The sequence below is a fragment of the Oryzias melastigma genome, linkage group LG22, assembly GCF_002922805.2.
Source record: "Oryzias melastigma strain HK-1 linkage group LG22, ASM292280v2, whole genome shotgun sequence".
NCBI classification, from domain to species: Eukaryota; Metazoa; Chordata; class Actinopteri; order Beloniformes; family Adrianichthyidae; genus Oryzias; species Oryzias melastigma.
This window is the reverse complement of record NC_050533.1, coordinates 4,493,275-4,514,616: the sequence shown is the minus strand read 5'-3', so window position 1 is coordinate 4,514,616 and position 21,342 is coordinate 4,493,275. Positions and strand designations below refer to the sequence as shown.

Below are 21,342 nucleotides of genomic sequence, written 5' to 3'. Positions count from 1 at the left end.
AACAACCATAGTGGGGAGTGTTGAATATTCAAGCAATTGAATGTAAATAAAACAGACAAACCTCTTCCTTGAGTCCACGTCTTCCTCCTCTTCCTTCCTTGACCATAAAGTTGTCCCTGTCGCCAGGTTAGACACCGGCTGCGCGAGGCAAAATTATTAATTACGTTAAACTTTTGAGTTATTTTATTGATGTTTATTGTATTTATGGTTCTTTATTTATTTATTTTTTTTACATTTTTTTACATGGTGTGTCAAACGATAAAATAATAAAATAAAATAAAGTAATTGCCATTTGGCTTCCCCTCCACCAGATGGCACCCTAGGCGGCCGCCTAGGTTGCCTATGCTCAGAGCCAGTGCTGCCCTGGATAGACCCCTTTTTAAAAGTTTTGCTAAAAAATGAATGCTCCTTTTTCTTTTTTAACGAAACCTTTAACTTTATTTTTTTACTCATTAAATGTAACTCTTAAAATTAATCCACTATGAAATCAAGCTATTAAATTAATGAAGCTGCGGAGTCTTTAAACTTATTTAAAGGTCATGCAAAATAAAAGTTTTTGAGCTTTTAAAGTATTACAACAGGTCAGTCGTAGGCGGACTCCACTCTCATGCAAGATTTTTAAAATGCAAAATAAGGGGCGGAGCTATGCTGAGCGGGGGAGGTGTGGTTTGGATCTGTGATTCCCAGTGAGGTTAGCTTGAGGTAATGTAGTCACTCTGCATCTTCGATATAGAGACTGGTACCGAGCAGTGATACCAGTATCACCACAGAACTTTCTGTCAAGCATCGCTAGCATCATAAGCTAATAAACGCAGACTGAAGCGTTCATCGCTAATCCGTCACCACGACAAAGTTCGCTGGATACAATGCCAATTGCACTCAACCTCTGCTCCTTAACTTTCACTGGAAAGTTGTGCAAACCAGGAGATTTTTGACAAAGTCAAAACCCCCACGAATCATGCTAACACAATAATGACCGACGTTCCAGAATCAAAGGTGGGCGGGGCTTTTATACTGGAGCTGCAGAGCACGATGATGTGAAACTTCTGAGGCTTACACCAGTTGACAAATCACAAAATTCACCTAGTTTTAACCTGTAGGGGGCAGCACACAGGCGATTTAGACTATAATTTCAGGAATTAAACAAGCTTATTTTAATTTGTCAAAAATGTGGCATAGGCCAACAGACACAACTTTTAAAGTCCCATTTATAGAAAAAGTTTGGTTATCCTTTAACCCTTGTGCTCTCTTATGGGGTCCAGATGACCCCATTTTTAACGTAATTGTGTCTAGCATTAATTATAATGTTATTTCCTCACCAAAAACAGCCCCAAAGTGCTATTTAGCTTTGTCCATCTCTATTTACGGTCTATGATTCATATGTACACAAGAACCGAAAGGCGGAGCCTCATAGATGAGGTGTCTTCTGGGTAGGAAAAGAGTTCGCAAAAATAACTCATATTTCATAAATCATTTCTTCTCTAGTGTGTCAATGGTGATAAATAATCATACATATGGATATAATTTACTCTAAAAGGGTTCAGAATAGCACAATATAATTTGAATTTACCTTCAGCTTTTCCTTTTTGATCTGAAAAAATGAATTATTATTTTAGAGTTTTCCCTCTTATTCCTCTCTGTTAATTAATTTAGTCCAGAAATAAAACTGTTGAATCAGCATCTCTCAAAGTGCTTAGCCAGTGATATTTTTTTTTTATTTTTTTGCCAGCTGCTCCTCTGTTTCATTGTTTCACGTAAACGCTGACTTGCATTAATCGAGGAAAGTGTTTGGTCTTTGTAAGTGGTGCAGAGTGAAAACACGAGCCGCGCTTTGGTTTATGTTTGATTAATGCCACAAAGGTTCAGCTTTGAGGTGAGTGACAGCTCTGCTGAAAGAAGAGATTGGGACTCCTGCTGTAAAGATGTTCATTCCAGAGGTGGGAATCACAACTTTATGTTGAGCTGGGAGGAAAACAGAATCACATTTGATTTGTTTTTTTATTCCTCAAATTATTTTTAATTAATCAGGAAAACTGACATAAATAAAAAGTGTTCACAAAATAATCAATTCTGTTTATTTCAGACATGAATTTCCATACTATAAAAAAATTTAATTTAAAAATCAAACAATTAAAAAATAAAAATGTATATTTTTTTCAAAATTAAATTCAAAACTATAAAATCCAAACTGTTTAATCATATTAAAGACCAATTTGATCATTTTTAGATCTTTTTTCAAAGCGTTCCCAGTGGTCTTTTATTCATGATTATGAAGTTTTTAGACAAAACTGCAGTTTTCTAGGACATAATTTCTGCAGAGTGGCAAAAGTTCATTAGAAAGTCACTTTTAAATTGTGGGCGGGGCCATTAGCCTACCCCCATTTCCCGTCATCCGTCTGTTACTCTCTCCCACCATCTTACAGCCCCTCACACCCCCAACCTTTCATTACTGGAGCAACAAAAATGCCCAGCAATACAGGATAAATAAATATGCGGATCTTGTCGTCTAAAAGTAGTTGTGGTTTGCTGTAGTAATTTCTACATCTGGCATTTTTTCATCTGCTTGTAATTCACAACAATTTGAATGAAGAAATACTGAAATATGTTATTTTAATCTTAATTTTCTTCTTCAGAAAAATATCACAAAAACATGTTAAAAACACAATTTCTATCTGAGTGGGTCCTTAAGTTGCGTATTTGTTCAGGAAAGAATGAAGGTCTTCTCACTACTTTAGCTGATAAATAGAGAGGATCGTTGATGTGAATTAACTTCATTTCTCTGATTTCCTGCAGAGATCCTTGAGAATCAGAATCACCAATATATCTCCTTTAAAATAACATTATTGAATTGTGTTCAAACTAGGTTTGTCAATGTTAATCCGTTAACAAATGCGATTAATTAAAAAAATATTTATGAAGGTTTATCAATTTCGCTCCAATTTCTGATAATGCGCACTTCGTTGGGCATTATCCCACTCATGACATAATCACTTACAAAATAAATAAATATTCAATCAATTTTTAGTACTTTATTCATGTTATTTTTTAGGTTTTGATCACTGTTTCACCAAAGATGGATAGGTAATGCGGCCCGTTGTCATGGTAACACAACAATGTGCCACTAAGCCAGAAGCGACCCTGAATACAGCGCCAAAGGAAAACTATATATAAATGTTGATTGTCACAATAGGTTTAAATAAAGCATCAGTTCAGAGAGAAAGGTCACCTCCTTCTGCTTGTTTTTGTCCATATGATGAAAAAAACGTTTTCTTTGCACATATAGGACATTTGACCGGAACTTCTTTTTTAGGCGTTCATCCACACCCAGCAGCCAATCAGAATCGAGTTTAACTGAACCATGTAAGGTGCAGAAACACAATGTTTGGTTCTTAAAACCTGAGGAGTTTCTGTCTGAATTTTGAGGACTTCCTTGGACTGAATGCTGGAGTCAATGCAGCATTTTGTTGTTTATGTTGTAATAAATCTCAATTTTCACTTGTTTTTTTCTTGACATGCCATTTTTTTGTACTAGACACGATGTTGGTTTAGAATAAAGTGTCTCTGATCCTTCTTTTATCTTTTTCTTTACCAGCTGATTCCATCCAATCAGGAGCGTCCTGACGCCCTCTCCACCCAGGAGCAGTATGAGGTTCCGGTTTGGGAATCGCGGGCGGATATTCCCGCAGACATCAGGAACTCTGAGAGGTAGATCCTCGTCTGCTCGGAATTCCTCTTCAGATCCAGCGTCTGTCAGTTTGCTTTCAAATCCCCATTAATTTCCCCGACCTCATTTCCTCTTCAGAACACTTTAGCAGGACTTAAAGGCTGCGTCCTAAAGACAAGTGATGAGGATTATGCGCATTAATGTGCTTCAATTATTTATTACATCACAGCTTAACTCAGCTCACTCCCTTCAGAGAGAGTCAAACTTATAATCCTGTAAAACTTACTGCTTCAAAGCTCTAAATCTACGGAAAGTGGTGATTTTTTTTTGTTAGCTTTAAGTGTCATTTTTTTATTTTTTTATTAATTTTTTTTTAATTTCACTCCTAAGATTGTCTAAAGTCTGCAAACACCTCAGCATAAGGGAAACGTAACTAATTTAAGTCTTAAATGTATACGTCAGGATCGGAAACGCCCGCTTTAGCAACCACTTTTAAAGAAAAGTCTAAATAAATGCAAGTAATTTTTCATTTTTTAGCCTCCCAAACCCTGTGAAATGCTGAACCAAGAACGTCACCTTTAAAAACCACTTCACCACTGCAGCTTTGCAAAGGCCAGACCGATGAATCTGCTGAAACGTTACTTTTCTGTCACTAAAACTGAGGTTTAAGCTTTTCACCAGTGGTCTGCAACCTTTTTCAGGCCAGGAACCGGTTTAAATTGACAATGTTTTCACAAACCGGTCCGAACCGGGTCTGAAGTTGGCGTTTTTAAAGTGTCTGAAAATTTATTTTCAAATAAATTAATAACAAATTCTGAAAATATCATTAATATTTTTTTTTTTTTTTTTTAACAGACGATGAAGATTCAATAATTTTGTAGAAGTCGTTTCTGATTTAAAAACATTCCATAAACATTAGATGATTTTTCCCCATAGAATCCAGGCTCAGATTGTCTTTCAGGGCTAAAATATTGATCATAATTTGTCTTTACATAACCTCTAACCCTTTATTGTTATTTTGAAGTCAAAGGCAACTTTATGATTTCCTCATTTCTCCCCAAAGAAAATGTCCAAATATGTTTTATTGTTTGGTTTTTGTTAGCTTTTTAGCTACTAGCCTAGCAATCCAGTTAGCCGCTTTAAGTCACGTGACCAAGACAGAAGCTGTGAGCAGAATCCATCATTTTTATACAATAAAACTTCTTTCAGGATCAGAAAATAAGAGATAATCTAAGTTAGCGCATGTGTTTCTTTTTTTCTATATCAAGTTACCATCTAACCCGGAGGGTTGAGGACCACTGCTTTTTAAGAAACAAAAATGTCAAAGTGATTTTATGTCATAAATCAGTTTCTTATTTATCCTAAAACGTTAAACTCCTATCAGATGATACATTCATACATAGAGACGCAGGAGTAGATTCATCAGCTCAAAGCACAGACGACGTCATGCAGTCGCTGTGGATCCTCGTTCTGAAAGACACCATTATGATTTCTCTGACGTTCCTGTTGAATGTAGAACAAAACGACCGTTTGAATCCTGTTGTTTTGTAAAAACTGACTATAGGAGCTTTTATCTGACAAACAGAGAAGACAGTTTCTCTTTTATTTGGATAAACAAAACTTCATAGAGAGCAAATGTTAAGAAACTTTTTCTGACAATGGGCTATAAAGAAAGAGTTTCAAGACGGACAAAACAGATTAGATAAGATTCAAAATCGTAACTTTTACAGCATATGTCAAAGTCAAGGCCCGAGGGCCGGATCCGGCCCTCCAGATCATTTTATTTTATTGTTATTAATGACCAGATCTGCTCATTTCTAACTTTTATAATTTTGACAAAACATATTTTTATGGGGAGAAAAATATTGAAAGTGATTTATGGTTTAATTTGATTTTTTGGGGATAACTTTCTTGCATTTTTAGTATTTATAATTATGTTAAAAAGTTACAGTTTTAAAGTTTTCAAAATTGTGATGGCCTTTTGGACTATTTTGCAATTTACTAAGATTTTTTAGGCTATTTTGAAGTTCAGCTAATATTTAAGCTACATGCTAGCTGTTTTGGCTAATTTAGGCTTTTCTTCTTAATTTTTTTAAGCTGTTTTAGAGTTACGCTAATATTTACATTCTTGCTGTTTTGACCAATTTAAGCCTTTTTTTCAAATTTTTTAGGATATTTTGAAGTTAAGCTATTTTTTCAGCTTCATGTTAGCAGTTTTGGCTAACCTAAGTTTTGTTTTGGCTAATTTGCCATTTAGCTAATATTTAAGATAAGCTATTTTGGCTAATTTAATCTTTTTTTTATTTTTTGAGGTTGTTGTGGACTTTAGCTAATATTTCAGCTACCTGCTAGCTGTTTAGGCTAATTTAGGCTTTCCTTCTTAATTTTTTAAGCTGTTTTAGAGTTAGGCTAATATTTACATGCTAGCTGTTTTGGCTAATTTAGGCCCCTATTTAGTTCTATAGGATATTTTGATGTTAAGCTATTTTTTCCTCCACATGTTAGCTGTTTTGGTTGACCTACTTTTTTGTGTTTTTTTATTTTTTTAGGCTAATTTGGCATTTAGCTAATATTTAAGATAAGCTATTTTGGCTAATTTAAGCTTTTTTTTAGGTTGTTGTGGACTTTAGCTAATATATCAGCTACCTGCTAGCTGTTTTGGCTAATTTAGGCTTTTCTTCTTATTTTTTAAGCTGTTTTAGAGTTAGGCTAATATTACATTCTAGCTGTTTTGGCTAATTTAGGCCCCTTTTTAGTTTTGTAGGATATTTTGATGTTAAGCTATTTTTTCCGCCACATGTTAGCTGTTTTGGCTAACCTACTTTTTTTTGTTTTTTTTATTTTTTTATTTTTTTTAGGCTAATTTTGGCATTTAGCTAATATTTTAGCTGGCTTTCAGCTTCAGTGTTTTCAGCTATCAACTTCAGCATCTTCAGCAGCCAAATTCAGCTTACAGCATTCACACTAGCATTATTGCAGGTACTGCTATATATCTCGTTCATAATTATGTTAAAAGTTACAGTTTTAAAGTTTTAAAAATGTAGTTTTAATAAATGTTTTTCCTTTTCGGCCCACGATATAAGGTTTGTTTTGGATTTTTTGCCCCTTGTCCGATTGAGTTTGACACCCCTGTTTTACAGTTTTATCGTGCTCAAGGTGTGAACAGGAGATAATTATATCTAATCTACACACTGAAGATGCACTCGGAAGTCACAACCAATTATACTATCTGGACACATAAACGGATTTACTGCAACCTTGAGTTCTTTGAAGATGATGTCATTACTGGAACTGTTTTGGAGCCGCTGCATCTAAAAACTATGATAATACAAGTTAAAGTTTAATATGAGTAGTATTTCCAACTTTGGATAAAATCTATAAATATAAAAACAGAACCGTCACGGTTTCTTCTGCCGGCTGACACTTTACATAAAGCAAATTACCAGAGGAGGACGGCGACGGGAACCATAGTCCTCCTTGATAAAGCGTCCAGGAAACAAGATTTGTCTGTTTTCTGATGGATTTTGCTCCTCGCAGGAGAGATGCAGGAAGTTCCAGCGGAACAGACGAGATCCAGATCCCTTCAGGTCTCCGTCGCAGGAAGGGGCCTCACCTCGTGGAGTCCAGGGGGGTGAGTTTCACGCTCAAACTTCTCATTTGTGGGTCAGAACCGGGATAATTACGGCTCTGTGTGTTTGTCATTCAGGAAAACCAGAGAGCCGCGTTAAGAACAGCCAAACGGGAGGACTCTTGGTAAGACTTCTTTCTTTTTATCACGCACAGAAGATGTTTCTTCTTAACCAAACAAGAAGAACTTATTCCTAGAGGTGGGAAAAACTGTTTGATTTGACAGAAGGGCCAAACCAGGATAGGATCTGGTAATCCACCTCTTAAGTCAAAGATATAACATATAATCTGGACAAAAACCTGATTGAAACTTGATATATTTATTTAAGAACAGAGCATTTATTTTTTTTATTTCAAAACTTTTGTCATTTTAGTGCTAAAGAGTTAATGTCCTTCAAGAAAAAATGTACATTTTGAGAAATGCTGCGTTCATGTGGAGTTAGAATAATCAGAAAAATGACTGTCGGAGTCAGAAAACACACATGAATCCCAGAAAAACAACATCTTCCAACACCACCTGCAGAAAATGCAGAATAACGTTCTGCACCTGAGCAACGGTCTAGTCAAAGAGCGCCATCTATAGGGAGACACCAAAACTAAAGGTGGACCATTAAAGACTCAATGAAAATCCTGTTTTTGACGTTTTCTAGGAGCATTTTTCTCATGATTGAGGACATGTATAAACTAATATAAGATTAAAACTGTGTATTTATTTTTTCAACTTGTTTTGGATCAAGATGAAAATCACATATTATAAAAAGCTTAAGTTTATGGTGTAGAAACGAGCCAAATCCGCCGTCACCACTCTGATTCTGACCAGAGGACCTGGTTGAAGACAAGATGCGGCTCAAAATCATCAGCAGGAAACGGAAACTCAGCCAGATTTCAGAGTTTTAGCCACTTTTATAAAAAAGGTTTTAATGTGGATAAATAGTGTTCAGAGGTTGTTATTGTATTCATCTTTTTCGCCCAAAAACAAGAATATTTTTTCGACCGAAGTGTGTCAGGGTGTTTGTTCTGGCTAATTATTTCCTTCTTGTAAAATGACGACTTTTCTCTTAAAATTGCAAAATTAAAACTTTTTCCTTTTAATTTTAAGGGTTTATTTGTGTAAAATAAGATTTTATTCTTATAATTGAAAGCGTTTTTTTGTAGAAATTAGGACTTTTTATTTTAAGGGTTTATTCATGTAAAATTGCTATTTTATTCTTATAATTTTGAGGGTTTATTCTGATAAAATGATGACTTTTTCTTATTTTTAGGGTTAATTTTTGTAAAATAATGAATTTATTCTTATGAATCTAAGGGTTTTTCTTATGAAATTAAAACTTTTTCCTTTTAAATCTTTGAGTTTGCGCAAAATAACGATTTTATTCTTATAACTGAAAGTGTATTTTCTTGTAGAAATTAGGACTTTTTCCTTTTAATTTTTAGGGTTTATTCAAGTCAAATTGCAATTTTATTCTTATGATTTTAAGAGTTTTTCATGTGAAACTAAAACTTTTTTCTTCTTATTTTAAGGGTATTTTTATTATTAAATTAAAACTATTTTCTTATTATTTTAAGGGTTTCTTCTTGTAAAATTAAAACATTTTTCTTTTAATTTTAAGGGTTTGTTTGTGCAAAATAACAACTTTTTTCTCATAATTTTACATTTTTATTTTCAGAAAATGTCTTTTTGTCTTAGCTGTTTTTTGGGGCTAAAAAATGGCGTAATCGTAATTTAAAGACGGCTGCGAATACAATTTAAAACATTTTTAGTTTGAGTGGGACTTTAAGAATTAGATCTTTGTGACTGCAGGTGAAGTATTTAACTTCACTGATTATCTTCTTCGAGTTTTACTAGTCAACAGAGCAAAAATATGAGGAAAAAATAAGTTGTCCTAATCTGGAACCCTGTGGAACACCATCTGTTACATTTATAAAAAAGCACACGCTTAAATGAAGGACAGAAGAGAGTCGCGGTTTTGGTCTTCAGCCTTCTGGCTCTCTGTGATACAATCTGTTGACGAGTCGACTCGAGCAGCAGGTGTCTGACAACAAAGTTGTGTGTTTGTGTCTGTAGGTGGAAGGAGAACTCGGACCTGTATCTGCTGCTGCTGCTCTGGCTGCTTCTCTACTGCCTCCTGCTGCTGCCGCAGATGGACCTGCAGGAGCTGCCGAGTCTTCTGCTGAACTCACACTGAAGCTTGAACACACTCGAGTCCTTTCCACACACGAGACGCCAAATTCAGGAAACCCAAACGCTGGTGAAGGAAATAGATTCTGATAAATCTTTGATTTAATCACTTAATTAGAACATTTATGAAATAGAATCGTGACATTTGACCTCTCAGGACTGATCTGGATCAACTATAATAATAATTTCCCTTTTTCTCCTCTTTCTTCCATTCCTTTATTTTTATATATTCAATTTTCTGAGTCGACCTGACATCCAGAAGTTCATTTTTAACAGGAAGACGAGGAATCTTATATGAGAAATGTGACTTTAGTAAAAACTGTTTAACTTTTTACACGTCCAGGTCTCCATATCAAATTAAAAAGTGCAAAAGTGAAGATCAGAAAAAACATTTTTCTCCAGATGCCAGATTTTTACTCAACGGTTGTGTCTGAATTCCCTCCCTTCTCTGCTTTATATATATCTATATTCGCCGAAACTACAATTCCAAAATCCAAAAGTCTCTACAAAAAACTTAAAGTACGATTTGTCATTCGATTTATTTTTGTTTTCATCATTAGAACACAGTGAATTCATGAATTATCTTCGTAAAATCCCATATTTATTTGAGCCAACATGATTGAAAAATACATTAATTCATATAAGAAAATAAAAATCATAAAATTATGAGGAGTCAATATAAAAAGTTACAATTTCTCAAGTAAAAAGCTGAGAATTTACAAGACAAGGCCTAAACTGGATGGAGGTTTACACGAACAACTTTATCTTTGTAAAATTACGACTTTTCTTTATAACATTAAAGTTTTATTATTGTAAAATGATGACTCTTTCTTTATAACTTTAGCTTTTGGGGTTTTTTTGTTAAATTATGACGTTTTCTTATCATTTTAAGGAGGTTTTCTTTTAAAATTAAGAATTTTTTCTTGGAATTTTAAGGGTTTCTTTGGGTAAAATTGCAATTTTATTCCTATAATTTTAAGGGTTTATTGTTGTAAAGTTACAACTTTTTCTTTTGAGTTTAAAGGTTTTCATCCTATAAAAATATGACTTTTTATTGTAATTTTAAGGGTTTATTGTTGTAAATCTACAACTTTTTTCTCATAATTTAAAGCTCTTTTTGTTAAATTACAACATTTTCCTTTTAATGTTAATAGTTTATTTCTATAAAATTATTACCTTTTCCTTTTGATTTTAAGGGTTTATTTATGTAAAATTGAAATTATTTTTTAAAATAGTTTTAAGGGTTGATTCTTGTACAATTACAACTTTTTTATTTTATGGGTTTATTTTTGTAAAAATACGACTTTATGATTTTAAGGGTTTATTTTGTGAAATTACAACTTTTCCTAATAATTTTGAGGGTTCATTTTCATAAAATTATAACTTTTTTTAAACAGTTTTAAGGGTTTACACTTTAATTACAAATTACAACTTTTCTCTTATAATTTCAAAAAAGTTTTAAAAGTTAAAAAAAGTAAACTTTTTTTTAATAATTCTATTTTATTTATTTGGTTTATTCTTATAAAATGATGATTTTTTTTCTTATAATTTTAAGACTTTGTCCTTATGAAATTACAACTTTTTTTCCTGTTAATTCCAAGGGTTTATTCTTATAAAATTTAGTTTTTTTCTTGTAATTTCAAGGCTTTGTTCCTGTAAAATTACAACTTTTTTACTCCTAATTTTAATTTTTTTTAAATAAAATGCTGACTTTTTTTCTTCATACTTCTCTGACTTTATTCTCATAAAATTATTATTTTTTTCTTTCATGTTGGCCCTAAATTCAATATTATTTGCCATTTAAAAAGATGTAGTGAGAAGTTGTGTTAAAATCAAGCGAACTATAAAGTCCTGGACTATTTATGGTCCTTTAGCGGTTCGTTTGTAGTGAAAGAATTTTGACTTTACCAATATTTTATTTTGTAGAAGAAAAAAATCACCAAATTTACTGTAACTTTTTCTTTTTTCCAGACTTGACATGTGCCATTTTTTTTTTTTTTATGTTTTCAATGAACACAAAATCCCAAAACCTTTAATAAAGTAAAATAAAAAGCAGACTAAACCTAAACTTAAAGTTAAGATTTGGTGTTTTGGGTGGATCCGGATCTAGTCCAAAAAAAGTGTAAAAACGTCACAGATGAACGTGAAGACGTCCGTGTGTGAAAACGACTCCAACACAAGAGAACTCACAAACAAACAAACAAACAAACAGCTCAACTGCCACTTTTCTTCACTGCACTCACTGCACTAAAGTCAAGTGAAGGCATTTTACTGTTGCTTTTTAACTAAAGCTACTTGCTTTTTTTGTAATATTGTGATATTTTGAGAAAAACTTTGCTGAAATGTAAAAAAAATATAAAAGTCAAAAATCTATGAACACCTGCAAAAACCTGAAGAATCCTATTTTAGTGCTTAAATGAATAAATATCTTTGCAAGAAAGACCTGAAATGATATGTTTATTTTAGAGAAATCTACTGGAGACTTCACAGAAATGTTTTACGAAGAAGGTGGAGAAATGTGAATGAATGAGGAGTTATTTAACGTTGGAGCCTCTGCTTTTGTAATTCTTCTGTCGGGGTGTGACAGAGTTTATTTTTGTGTTTTTGTGTGCTGTACAGGGAATATTTACCTGTGATACTTGACTTCCAAACCAAAAAAAAAAGTCAAATTTAGGAAAATCTTTTGTTTGATGTGAAGGATTCAGTTACAGAGAAGAAAACAGACCGACTGGACCGCTCAGTCAATGCTGATCCCACTAAAACTTCAGAACTTCCTCTTATCAGTAAAAGAGTAAAAGTTCTTTGTAAAAGCATGTCTTCCAGTTCTGTTTTATCTTGTGTGGCATCAGATGGAGCCTTCAGACCTGAATCATCTCCACGTTCAATGTTGTTGATCTAGCAACAGGAGTCTGCAACCTTTTACTCTGAAAGAGCCTTTCAGGTTTCCATAAAGTCTTCCTTCACCCTTTGAAAAAATAAGACATGGATTTGTATTTATGCTATTGTTACAACTATGATAAATGAACTTTTGATAATTTTGCATGAATAAACATTAAAAGAAAATTGACTTTTTTTTAACTTTTGAGAGAAGTTCCTTTCAAAATAAAAGACAACAGTCACTTATGATCCTCTCAATGCAGCAAAAGTAGTTCAATGTCAGCACTGATTAAATACGAATGGATTAAAAAATTAACTAATTAATCGCAAATCTGGAAATAATTGATCGCGATTAATCACCTTTTTATTTATTTTTTTGAGTATTTTGAGTATCATAATATAAAATCACGCAAAATTGTACATTTAGAAGATTTATTTTTAACCCTTTGGGTCTAAAACTCAGTTTACTTACGTCCATAAGTAAGATTATGATCAAATCTTAAGTAAATAAAACAAACATAAATGTCTCTAATAAAATTGACATATTAGTGAATCCTCCAAATGTGATTAAAACAATTTGAAAAGTAGATCTTACTTATAAACAATATACATTTTTGATTACTCATAAAAATAGGTAAACTTTAAGTTATTTACAAGAAAAATCTCAGTATTTGCATAATCTTTGAATTATTGTGTAGAGATTATTAGGAATAATTAAAGTTTGTTTTTCAGCACAACCTCTCCTATGTGACACAACCTTTATTTTGACTTTTTTTTCAATTTTATATTTACATACTAGACATAAAATCGTGTAAAAGCTGAAAATTTATATTTTCTATTAATAGTACGACAACTTTCACAGCCCTAAAAAATAATTAATTTCACTTTTGTTGGTGAATCTCTGCCAGGATTATAAATCTAAAGAACAAAGTGAAATCAGAACTATTTTTTAACACACCTAAAATTCTTTAATTAAAGAAAAAAAAAGAAAATATGTTTAGTAATTCGGTACACGTTGATTTTTTTTTATTATTTAACTGTACTTCAACTGTTTTTTAAATGACTTAAAGTTTTTCACTTTACTACTTTCTCACTTCTTACTTTATAGTTACTTTTTAACATTTAGAAACTTTTTATTTTTCGTTAATAAAAGAGCCACAGGTTGCAGACTCCTGATCTAGCATGTATTTTTGGAGACAAACATTGTTCTAGTATCAAGATCTGGATCTATGGTTGGTTGTGTGAATCGTTCTGAATTCTGCTTTTGGAAAAAAGTTCATGTCCTGGTCTTTAATTTGGCTTTTAAATTCACCAATTAAGACTAAATGTACAAAATCGGTCGTCAATTAGTCGACTAATCGTGGCAGCCCTATTTATTATTATTCTGTTTTAGCCAAAATCAAAAATCTGTTGTTTTCTTGGACATAGAAGGCAAAATTTCAATAGAAATCCCCTAATTGTGTTCATGTGGAGTAAGCCTGCCCCCATTTCCCATCATCTCTTTGTTTACACTCGCTGCCGCTAGCACCTCACAACCCCAACTTATCATTATGGATGGAAAAAACAAGTTATATAGGAGCTATCCAGCTCCGACAATGTAAGTGGATCTATTTTATGGAGCGGATTCACAATTTGACTAAAGAAATACTGAAAAATGCAATTAGAAGGTTAACCCTTTAACTCCAGTGTTTATTTTCTTTGATTTGCTGTAATGTTTCAACTGTTAACACGATAATTCCAGTAGATTTTGAAGGAGAAAAGCGGCGAGAGCTACTGGAATTATCGTGTTAATGGTTAAAAAATTACAATATGTTAAAGGTTTTGTGTTTAAGTGTCACCGATGACACCTCGTCATCAGAAAAATGACCAAAAAAATACAATTTTCCTGAAAGTTCTTAGTGATGTCACGTTGACATTTCCCTCCTGTCGCTCTGATACGCAGAAAAACTTCAGCCATAAAAATTTTCCATTCCAAACACCATACAGATTAACAATTTTCACCAACACATGAAGAACAGTAACATTAAGCTAAAGATGCTTCCCTGGTTAAATCAAAAAACTCCAAAGCCTTTCGCAGGAAGTTCTGTTTAAGTCTGAAGCTGTAAATGTTTTTATTTTTAATTTTTGGAGAAGTTTTTCAGTGTGAATGCTTAGATTATCTTATATATTATACAATATGATATGTATTGTAACTGCTGAATTAAAGTGCCCGTTCTATCATTTTCCTGTCAAAGTTTTTGTGTTTGTTAAATGATCGTTTCCAAAAACACCAAATATTAGAAAGAAAGTTTTTACAACGATACGGAAACCTCAACATCAAGATGATCTGGTTTTCTGTCCTTTTTTAGGAAATTAATTTGTAAGAGTTTCTGAATGTATCAATTAAATGTAAAATAATGGTTTAGACCTGATGGGTCAACCTGTGAAAACTGTCATATTTCATGAAAACGTACCAATATCTAAAAATATTAAATAGAATTTCATACAAAATTGGAAGTTAACCAAAAAAAATGCTATCAGTACAGAGTTTTGGCACATTTGTCTAGTTATTAAAAAATATATAATAATAAAAATAATCATTAAAAAAATCCAGCAATGCAATATAAGATGGGCAATTTAAAAGTCAAACTCAATCAGGTTTTGAACTTTTGGAATAAGTTAGCTCTCTTAAAATAAAATAAAAATAATTAAATACATTTTTTAAAAAAGGGTTTGACATAAGGATGCTGTGAAATCGTACATTTACACCATTTGTGGCTAAAACAGATGCCATTTTGACAAAAAAAATAAATAAATAAAATAATAACAAGCTTGACAAAAAGAGCATTAAAACATTTTTTCCAGATATTTACGCGTCATTTAACTTTTAAATATAAATATTTAAATACTGTAGTAAGAGTTTTGAAATTTAAAAGATGTTTTGTTGATTCTACAGCAGGAAAACAGAGTTGACACCAACATAAACAGCAGAGTTGGCTCAGTAAACAGTATTTTTGTTGAATTATTGTCCTGAAGTAAGTAAATAAAACACATATTACTATTTCTTTTTTCATTTACATCCTTAGAATTGCCAATTTTTGCTTTTTAAAATGATTTCAAAATATTAAAAAAAATTTTTTTAGAAAATTTGTTTTTTTTTACTATGCTGCATTTTCCATTTTTGGCAATTAATATTGTATATTTTTTTAAGTGTAAGTGGTTAGAAATACTGTGATTTCTTTTTTTTTTTAGATTTTTCTTTTTTCACCTTTAATTTTTCTTCGAACACTTTAAATATTTATGTATAAATAAATAAATAGTGTTTTATTGTAGAACTTTTAAAATATAAAATCATCAACACACGCAGATTTTGTCTCTAAGTTTTTCGATACTGCCCCCAAGTGGACAAAACATGCCACAACAGGAAGAGGTTTGATACGTGCCTTTGCGCCGTTAGATTCCTATTATCCTTCGGTTTCGCTCACTGACCTCCCAAAGCACCAGAGCCGCGGCTACGCAAATGACGTAAACTTGTAGCGTAGCGGAGGCCCAGCGAAAAGGAAGTGGTCCCCCGTGGACGAGTAGTAGCCGCATATTCGGACAGTCCGCCTGGGATGTTAGTGAGTGTTTTTAGGAGACGACTTATTTTGTGTTCGGACGAATCGGTCGGTGGAAAAAGAAGCGCGCGGGTGAGTTCACGTGCGGAGCGCGCGGTACTTCGTACGGGAATGTTGCTGTGGATGTGATGGCCCTGCTAGCCGTTAGCTAGCTGACATGATGATAATGCATGGCGGCTGCGGTGAGTGTAGAGACGTTGAGTCTGGTCTCGCTGCGTGGTAAGTGCATTTCGCGTCAGTTTTTGCGCTACTTCTACCAAAAATACGCATTTTTAATAAGATAATTAAGGTTTTGTCAGTCCCGCGCGCCGCTAAAGCTGTTAGCTTAGCTTTGCGCCGCGGCGTCGGTTCCAGGGTCGCCGGACAGACTATGGATGATGTCCAAAGACACGCGGAGGCTTTTACCTTATTTAGGTCAATTTTTTGTCCTCGAACCTGATTTTTTTCCCTCTACAAGCACATTCAAGCTTCGATTTTACGCTATTATAAAGTATAAATAATTAGAAGTGTTTGTCACAACCTGCTGTCATATTGCTCAGAGTGAAGAAAGGCACCTTGTGATTAGCAAAGGTGTGTTTAAATTAGAGATCCAGGTAAACTAACAATGTTTTATTAAGAACATAAATCTTCTGTCCCTATTCAGCTGACAAATTTCGGAGTCATAGTACTATGTAGTAATTAGTACATGTTATAGATATTGGAGATCCACTCTTCGCTTTTGTTGAGTGTTTTTTGATGTGTTGTATATGGATTTGTGTGTGAGTAATATTGATTTAACTCATAAAATACATTCTGTGCATAAATGTGTACTTGTAGTTGTGTATTCTCCTGTACACTCAATTATCTAAAACTTACAAAATACAATTTACACACATACCTAAAATCACACTAGATGAAGACTAACTACAAATGTAAAACCCCTACACGTACAAATCTTTAAGTAGTACAGACTAATCGCATACAGATAAACCAACATTTACGCACAGACAAACAATTAATTTAATAGTCAAGTAATCACCAATTATATTTTCAGGTTAGTCGTCTAATTGGGTCAAGTGCAAAATGGATGTAAACCACATACATAAACTATCATTAGCTTTAAACTAATGAAAAATGAAGTCAATGAAGATGATAGACGCCATTTACTCTAATGGCTGAAGGGATTTATTGAAAAAGCTATTTGAAAAATGTTAATTTTGCTAAAAGATTTAAAATGTTGTTTGAAGTTGACCTAAATGTCTTAATATTTTGTAGTAACATTGCTTAAAAATTCCTAATACATGCCAATTTTGCAAAAAATATTTAGTGTGTTGCCTAAATACGATCTTAGCTCCAAATTAGCCCAAAATCACCTCAGTAGATGACAAATTAGCCAAAAAGCTAGCATATTTAACCTAAAAACCCTAAATTAGTAAAAACAGCTAGCATGTAGCTGAAGTATTATCTACAATCAAAAACAGCCTAAAAAAATAAAATAAATTAGCAGAAACTGCTAGCATGCAGCTGAAATGTTAGCTGCAGCCCCCAAAAAACTCAGCAGATGACAAACTAGCCGAAAAAGCTAGCTTGTTGCTTAATTACTAGCTAAACTTCAAAGAAGCCTAAAATTCCTCAGTAAACTAAATTTGTCAAAAATGTTAGCTTGTTGCTAAAATAGAAGCTAAATTCTAATTTGGCCTACAAAACTCCTCAATAGATAACGCAATGACCAAAAATATTAGCAACATTAAACTCCAAATTAGCATGGAAAACTTCTGTAGATGCTATATTAGCCCAAAAAGCTAGCACGTTTAACTAAAAAGCAGCTAGCATGTAGCTGAAATATTAGCTAAACTACAAAAGAGCCCAAAAAACCCTCAGTAGATGACAAACTAGCCAAAAAAGCTAGCTTGTTGCTTAATTACTAGCTAAACTTCAAAGTATCCTAAAATTCCTTAGTAAACTTAATTAGTCAACAAAAGTTAGCTTGTTGCTAAATAGAAGCTAAACTCTAAATTAACCTTAGTAACCTCAGTAAATAACAAATAGCCAAAAACGTTAGCATGTTGCTAAATTATTAGTTAAACTTCAAATTAGCATAGAAAAGTTCAGTAGATGCCAAATTAGCCAAAATAGCTACCACATTTAACTTAAAAACCCTTTATTAGCCAAAACAGCTAGCATGTAGCTGAGATATTATCTAAAATCCAAAACAGCCTAAAAAATTGAAAAAATTAATTAATTAGTAGAAACAGCTAGCATATAGCTGAAATGTTAGCTTAACTACCAAAGAGCCCCCCAAAAAAACTCAGTAGATGACAAACTAGCCAAAAAAGCTAGCTTGTTACTTAATTACTAGCTAAACTACAAAATAGCCTAAAATTCTTCAGTGAACTAAATTTGTCAAAAATGTAAGCTTGTTGCTAATATAGAAGCTAAAGTCTAAATTAGCCTATAAAAACCTCAACAGATAACACAATGGCCAAAAATATTAGCACGTTTCTAAAATATTAGCAACATTAAACTACAAATTAGCATGGAAAACTTCAGTAGATGCTAAATTAGCCAAAAAAGCTAGCACGTTTAACTTAAAAAAGCCTAAATTTCCCAAAACAGCTAGCATGTAGCTGAAATATTAGCTAAACTACAAAATAGCCTAGAAAATCTTAGTAAATGCCAAAAAAGTTCAAAAAGCTAGCATAATGCCAATTATTTAAACTTCAAACCGTAACTTTTTCTTATAATTATGAATAATAAAAAGGCAGGAATATTATTCCAGAATAAATAAACTTAAACACCTTTTAATATTTTACCCTCCATAGAAACAAGATAACATCTGGCCATTAATAACAATCAAATAAAATAATCTGAAGGGCCGGATGGGATTACCTGGAGGGCCGGATCCGGCCCGCGGGCCGTGGTTTGGGAACCCTGTTTTAAATGACTCCAGAAAGTTTCCATCAGTGCCTCTGATCTGTGTGTGATTTATCTCGTGTTTCAGGTCCGTTGCGGACAAACGGCAGCCGTAGATGAACTATCATGAAGCCCAGATTAAATAAGCTCCTGTCGTCTACAAGCTCTCAGTTTTTGTCTGTAAGTTTGTTTTCTGACTTCTCTGCAGTTTTTAATAGTATTCTGCTCTATTAGGATAAACCTAAACTAAGAAAAGAGGGCAGCATTTAAACATTTTAGTTTAAAGATTTCTGGTTTAGATTTTTAAAAATACCTTTTTAATTCAGTTTTGTGCATCATTTTTCAGAGTTTAGAGAGTTTAATTTGGAGTTTTTTGGTGACAATGCCTGCTTTTTGGTTGTTTTTTTAAACAAAATTATTGCCTTTTTGCATTATACATTTTCTCAAAGACTAATGAAGGTTTTTTAGAGTCTCACAGCAATATTTGTCAGAATTAGAGCTTATAAAACAATCAGAAAATCCAGAACCACTAAGGTTTTTTTCACTTTTAAATGAATTTACTGGAAAACGGGCTCTGAAAAACTCCAAATGAACTTGATTTCCACCCAGAAAAAGTGAGTTTGTGGTTTGTATTGACAGTGAACGGATAAAGACGGAGGATGAAATGAGATAAAAGGACGACCGGAGGAGCGCAGACTGAAGCATGGCGGGCCTGCAGCTCATCACCCCAGCCACGTCGCCCATGGGGCCCTTTTTCGGTCTGCCGTGGCAGCAGGAGGCCATCCATGACAACATCTACACCCCCAGGAAATATCAGGCAAGGCGGCGGCGACGCGTGGACCGGCTCTGCGCTGCCTCCTGCTGGTCGTGTGACTCCGTTTGCTTCTGTGCTCCTCAGGTCGAACTTCTTGAAGCAGCTCTTGAGCACAACACCATCGTCTGCTTGAATACCGGCTCAGGGAAGACGTTCATTGCAGTCCTGCTAACTAAAGAGCTCTCCCATCAAATCCGGGGAAGCTACCATGAAAACGCCAGGAGGACGGTTTTCCTGGCAAACGCAGGTAAATGCAGATCCCGCTCTCAGGTTGGAGTCTTTGCATGAAAACGCTGACGTGACGTCTGTGTGCTGCAGCCTCGTCTGTGGTTCAACAAGCCGCTGCCGTCAGGACGCACTCTGACCTCCATGTGGGGGAGTACACTGACCCGCAGGAGGCGACGGCGTGGAGCCGCCAGCGCTGGAGCCGGGAAATCGCAGACAATCAGGTTTTTCTTTTCTGCTCCGGCGGTGAAAACGAGCTGAAGGTTTCTGTGTCTCCTGACCATCTGCTCCTTCTACAGGTGCTGGTCATGACCTGCCACGTCTTCCTGCACGTTCTGACCAATCACATCTTACCATTGTCTAAAATCAACTTAGTCGTGTTTGACGATTGTCACCTGGCCATCACGGAGCATCCGTACTGCGAGATCATGAAGGTGAGGCTGCGCTCTCGGAACCCGCGGCGTCCCGACGGCTGAGCGCCTGACTGACACCTGTGTGCTTGCAGCTGTTTGAGGAGCACACCTGCGGCTCTCGCATCCTCGGACTCACCGCCTCCATCCTCAACGGAAAGTGTGACCCGTCAGAACTGGAGCAGAAGATTCAGAACCTGGAGAGAATCCTGAAGAGCAGCGCGGAAACTGCCACCGATCTGGTGGTTCTGGACAGGTACAGCGACCCGCCACGAGGGCTAACAATCATTTTTTTTTTCATAATTAGTCAGCGATTATTTCCCCAATTATTCTTCCGGTTACTCTTCGATTTTTTTTCCTGATTAGTTGCCGATTTTTAGTTAGTTTGCGAATTTATTTATTTTTTTTTCCGATTCGTCCGCGGTTGGTTTTCCCGATAAGTTGCAGACTTTTTTTTCTCCGATTAGTCGCTGATTATTTTTCCTGATTAGTCAGCGATTATTTTCCCCGGTTAGTTGGTGACTGCTTTTTCTATTAGTCCCAAAGATTTTTTTTAACTATTTTTTGTTCACGTTAAAGGGATTTTTTTTTTTCTCAAAAGGTGATGGTGCTTGTTCTCAGTCCGTGGAGGTTCTGGTCATGTTCGGTACCGCTAATGCTCAGCAAATGATGCATTCACAGAAATAGACATTTTACGTGTAAAGTTCATGAATTTCAATTTCACCTTATAAAAGATAAAAAGTTCCAGGTAAGATATATGCTAGCACAAAAGATTGTTTTTTTTTTCAACATCAGTAAACAAAATCTAAATATCACTTTTGTTTTGGATCCTTTTACAAAAAATACTGAAAATGTAAACTGTTAAAGAGCTACCAGAATCAAAAGAATGGAGCTCAAGCTTTGGTGTTAAAGCAGGGGTCTCAAGCTCAAATCAGCCGGGGGCCGCTGGAGACGGAATCTAGTTGAGGGTGGGCCGCATCAAGATTTTCATAAGAAAATCGCTGAGAAAACATTCCAATGTTCTTAAATATCTTTATTTTTAACACAAAATAATGAAT

General features: G+C 34.2%; 2 protein-coding genes and 1 long non-coding RNA gene across 5 annotated transcripts in view; 2 read left to right on the top strand and 1 right to left on the bottom strand.

The window, feature by feature from the left end:
* The window catches only part of clmn (calmin), a 41,764-nt gene extending 32,249 nt beyond the window's left edge, over positions 1 to 9,515 (top strand). For both annotated transcript variants that reach the window (XM_024273177.2, XM_024273168.2), the window contains exons 10-13: positions 3,593 to 3,705; positions 7,202 to 7,295; positions 7,371 to 7,417; positions 9,357 to 9,515. In XM_024273177.2, the coding sequence (XP_024128945.1) occupies positions 3,593 to 3,705; positions 7,202 to 7,295; positions 7,371 to 7,417; positions 9,357 to 9,477 (375 nt within the window). In that variant the 3' untranslated portion in view covers positions 9,478 to 9,515. The remainder of the gene's footprint in view (positions 1 to 3,592; positions 3,706 to 7,201; positions 7,296 to 7,370; positions 7,418 to 9,356) is intronic.
* LOC112147071 lies at positions 3,500 to 15,955 on the bottom strand. The gene is made up of 4 exons (XR_002919383.2): positions 15,816 to 15,955; positions 9,376 to 9,537; positions 7,108 to 7,351; positions 3,500 to 5,167 (listed from the first exon to the last, which is right to left on the bottom strand). It is a non-coding gene; the product is annotated as an uncharacterized LOC112147071 (long non-coding RNA).
* The window catches only part of dicer1 (dicer 1, ribonuclease type III), a 29,145-nt gene continuing 23,681 nt past the window's right edge, over positions 15,879 to 21,342 (top strand). Inside the window, exons 1-7 of one of the 2 annotated variants that reach the window (XM_024273139.2) lie at positions 15,879 to 16,015; positions 18,924 to 19,015; positions 19,475 to 19,652; positions 19,734 to 19,896; positions 19,968 to 20,098; positions 20,174 to 20,308; positions 20,380 to 20,540. In XM_024273139.2, the coding sequence (XP_024128907.1) occupies positions 19,539 to 19,652; positions 19,734 to 19,896; positions 19,968 to 20,098; positions 20,174 to 20,308; positions 20,380 to 20,540 (704 nt within the window). In that variant the 5' untranslated portion in view covers positions 15,879 to 16,015; positions 18,924 to 19,015; positions 19,475 to 19,538. Of the gene's footprint in view, positions 16,016 to 16,050; positions 16,163 to 18,923; positions 19,016 to 19,474; positions 19,653 to 19,733; positions 19,897 to 19,967; positions 20,099 to 20,173; positions 20,309 to 20,379; positions 20,541 to 21,342 lie in introns of those variants that run through there. The other variant, XM_024273147.2, reaches the window with a different exon arrangement.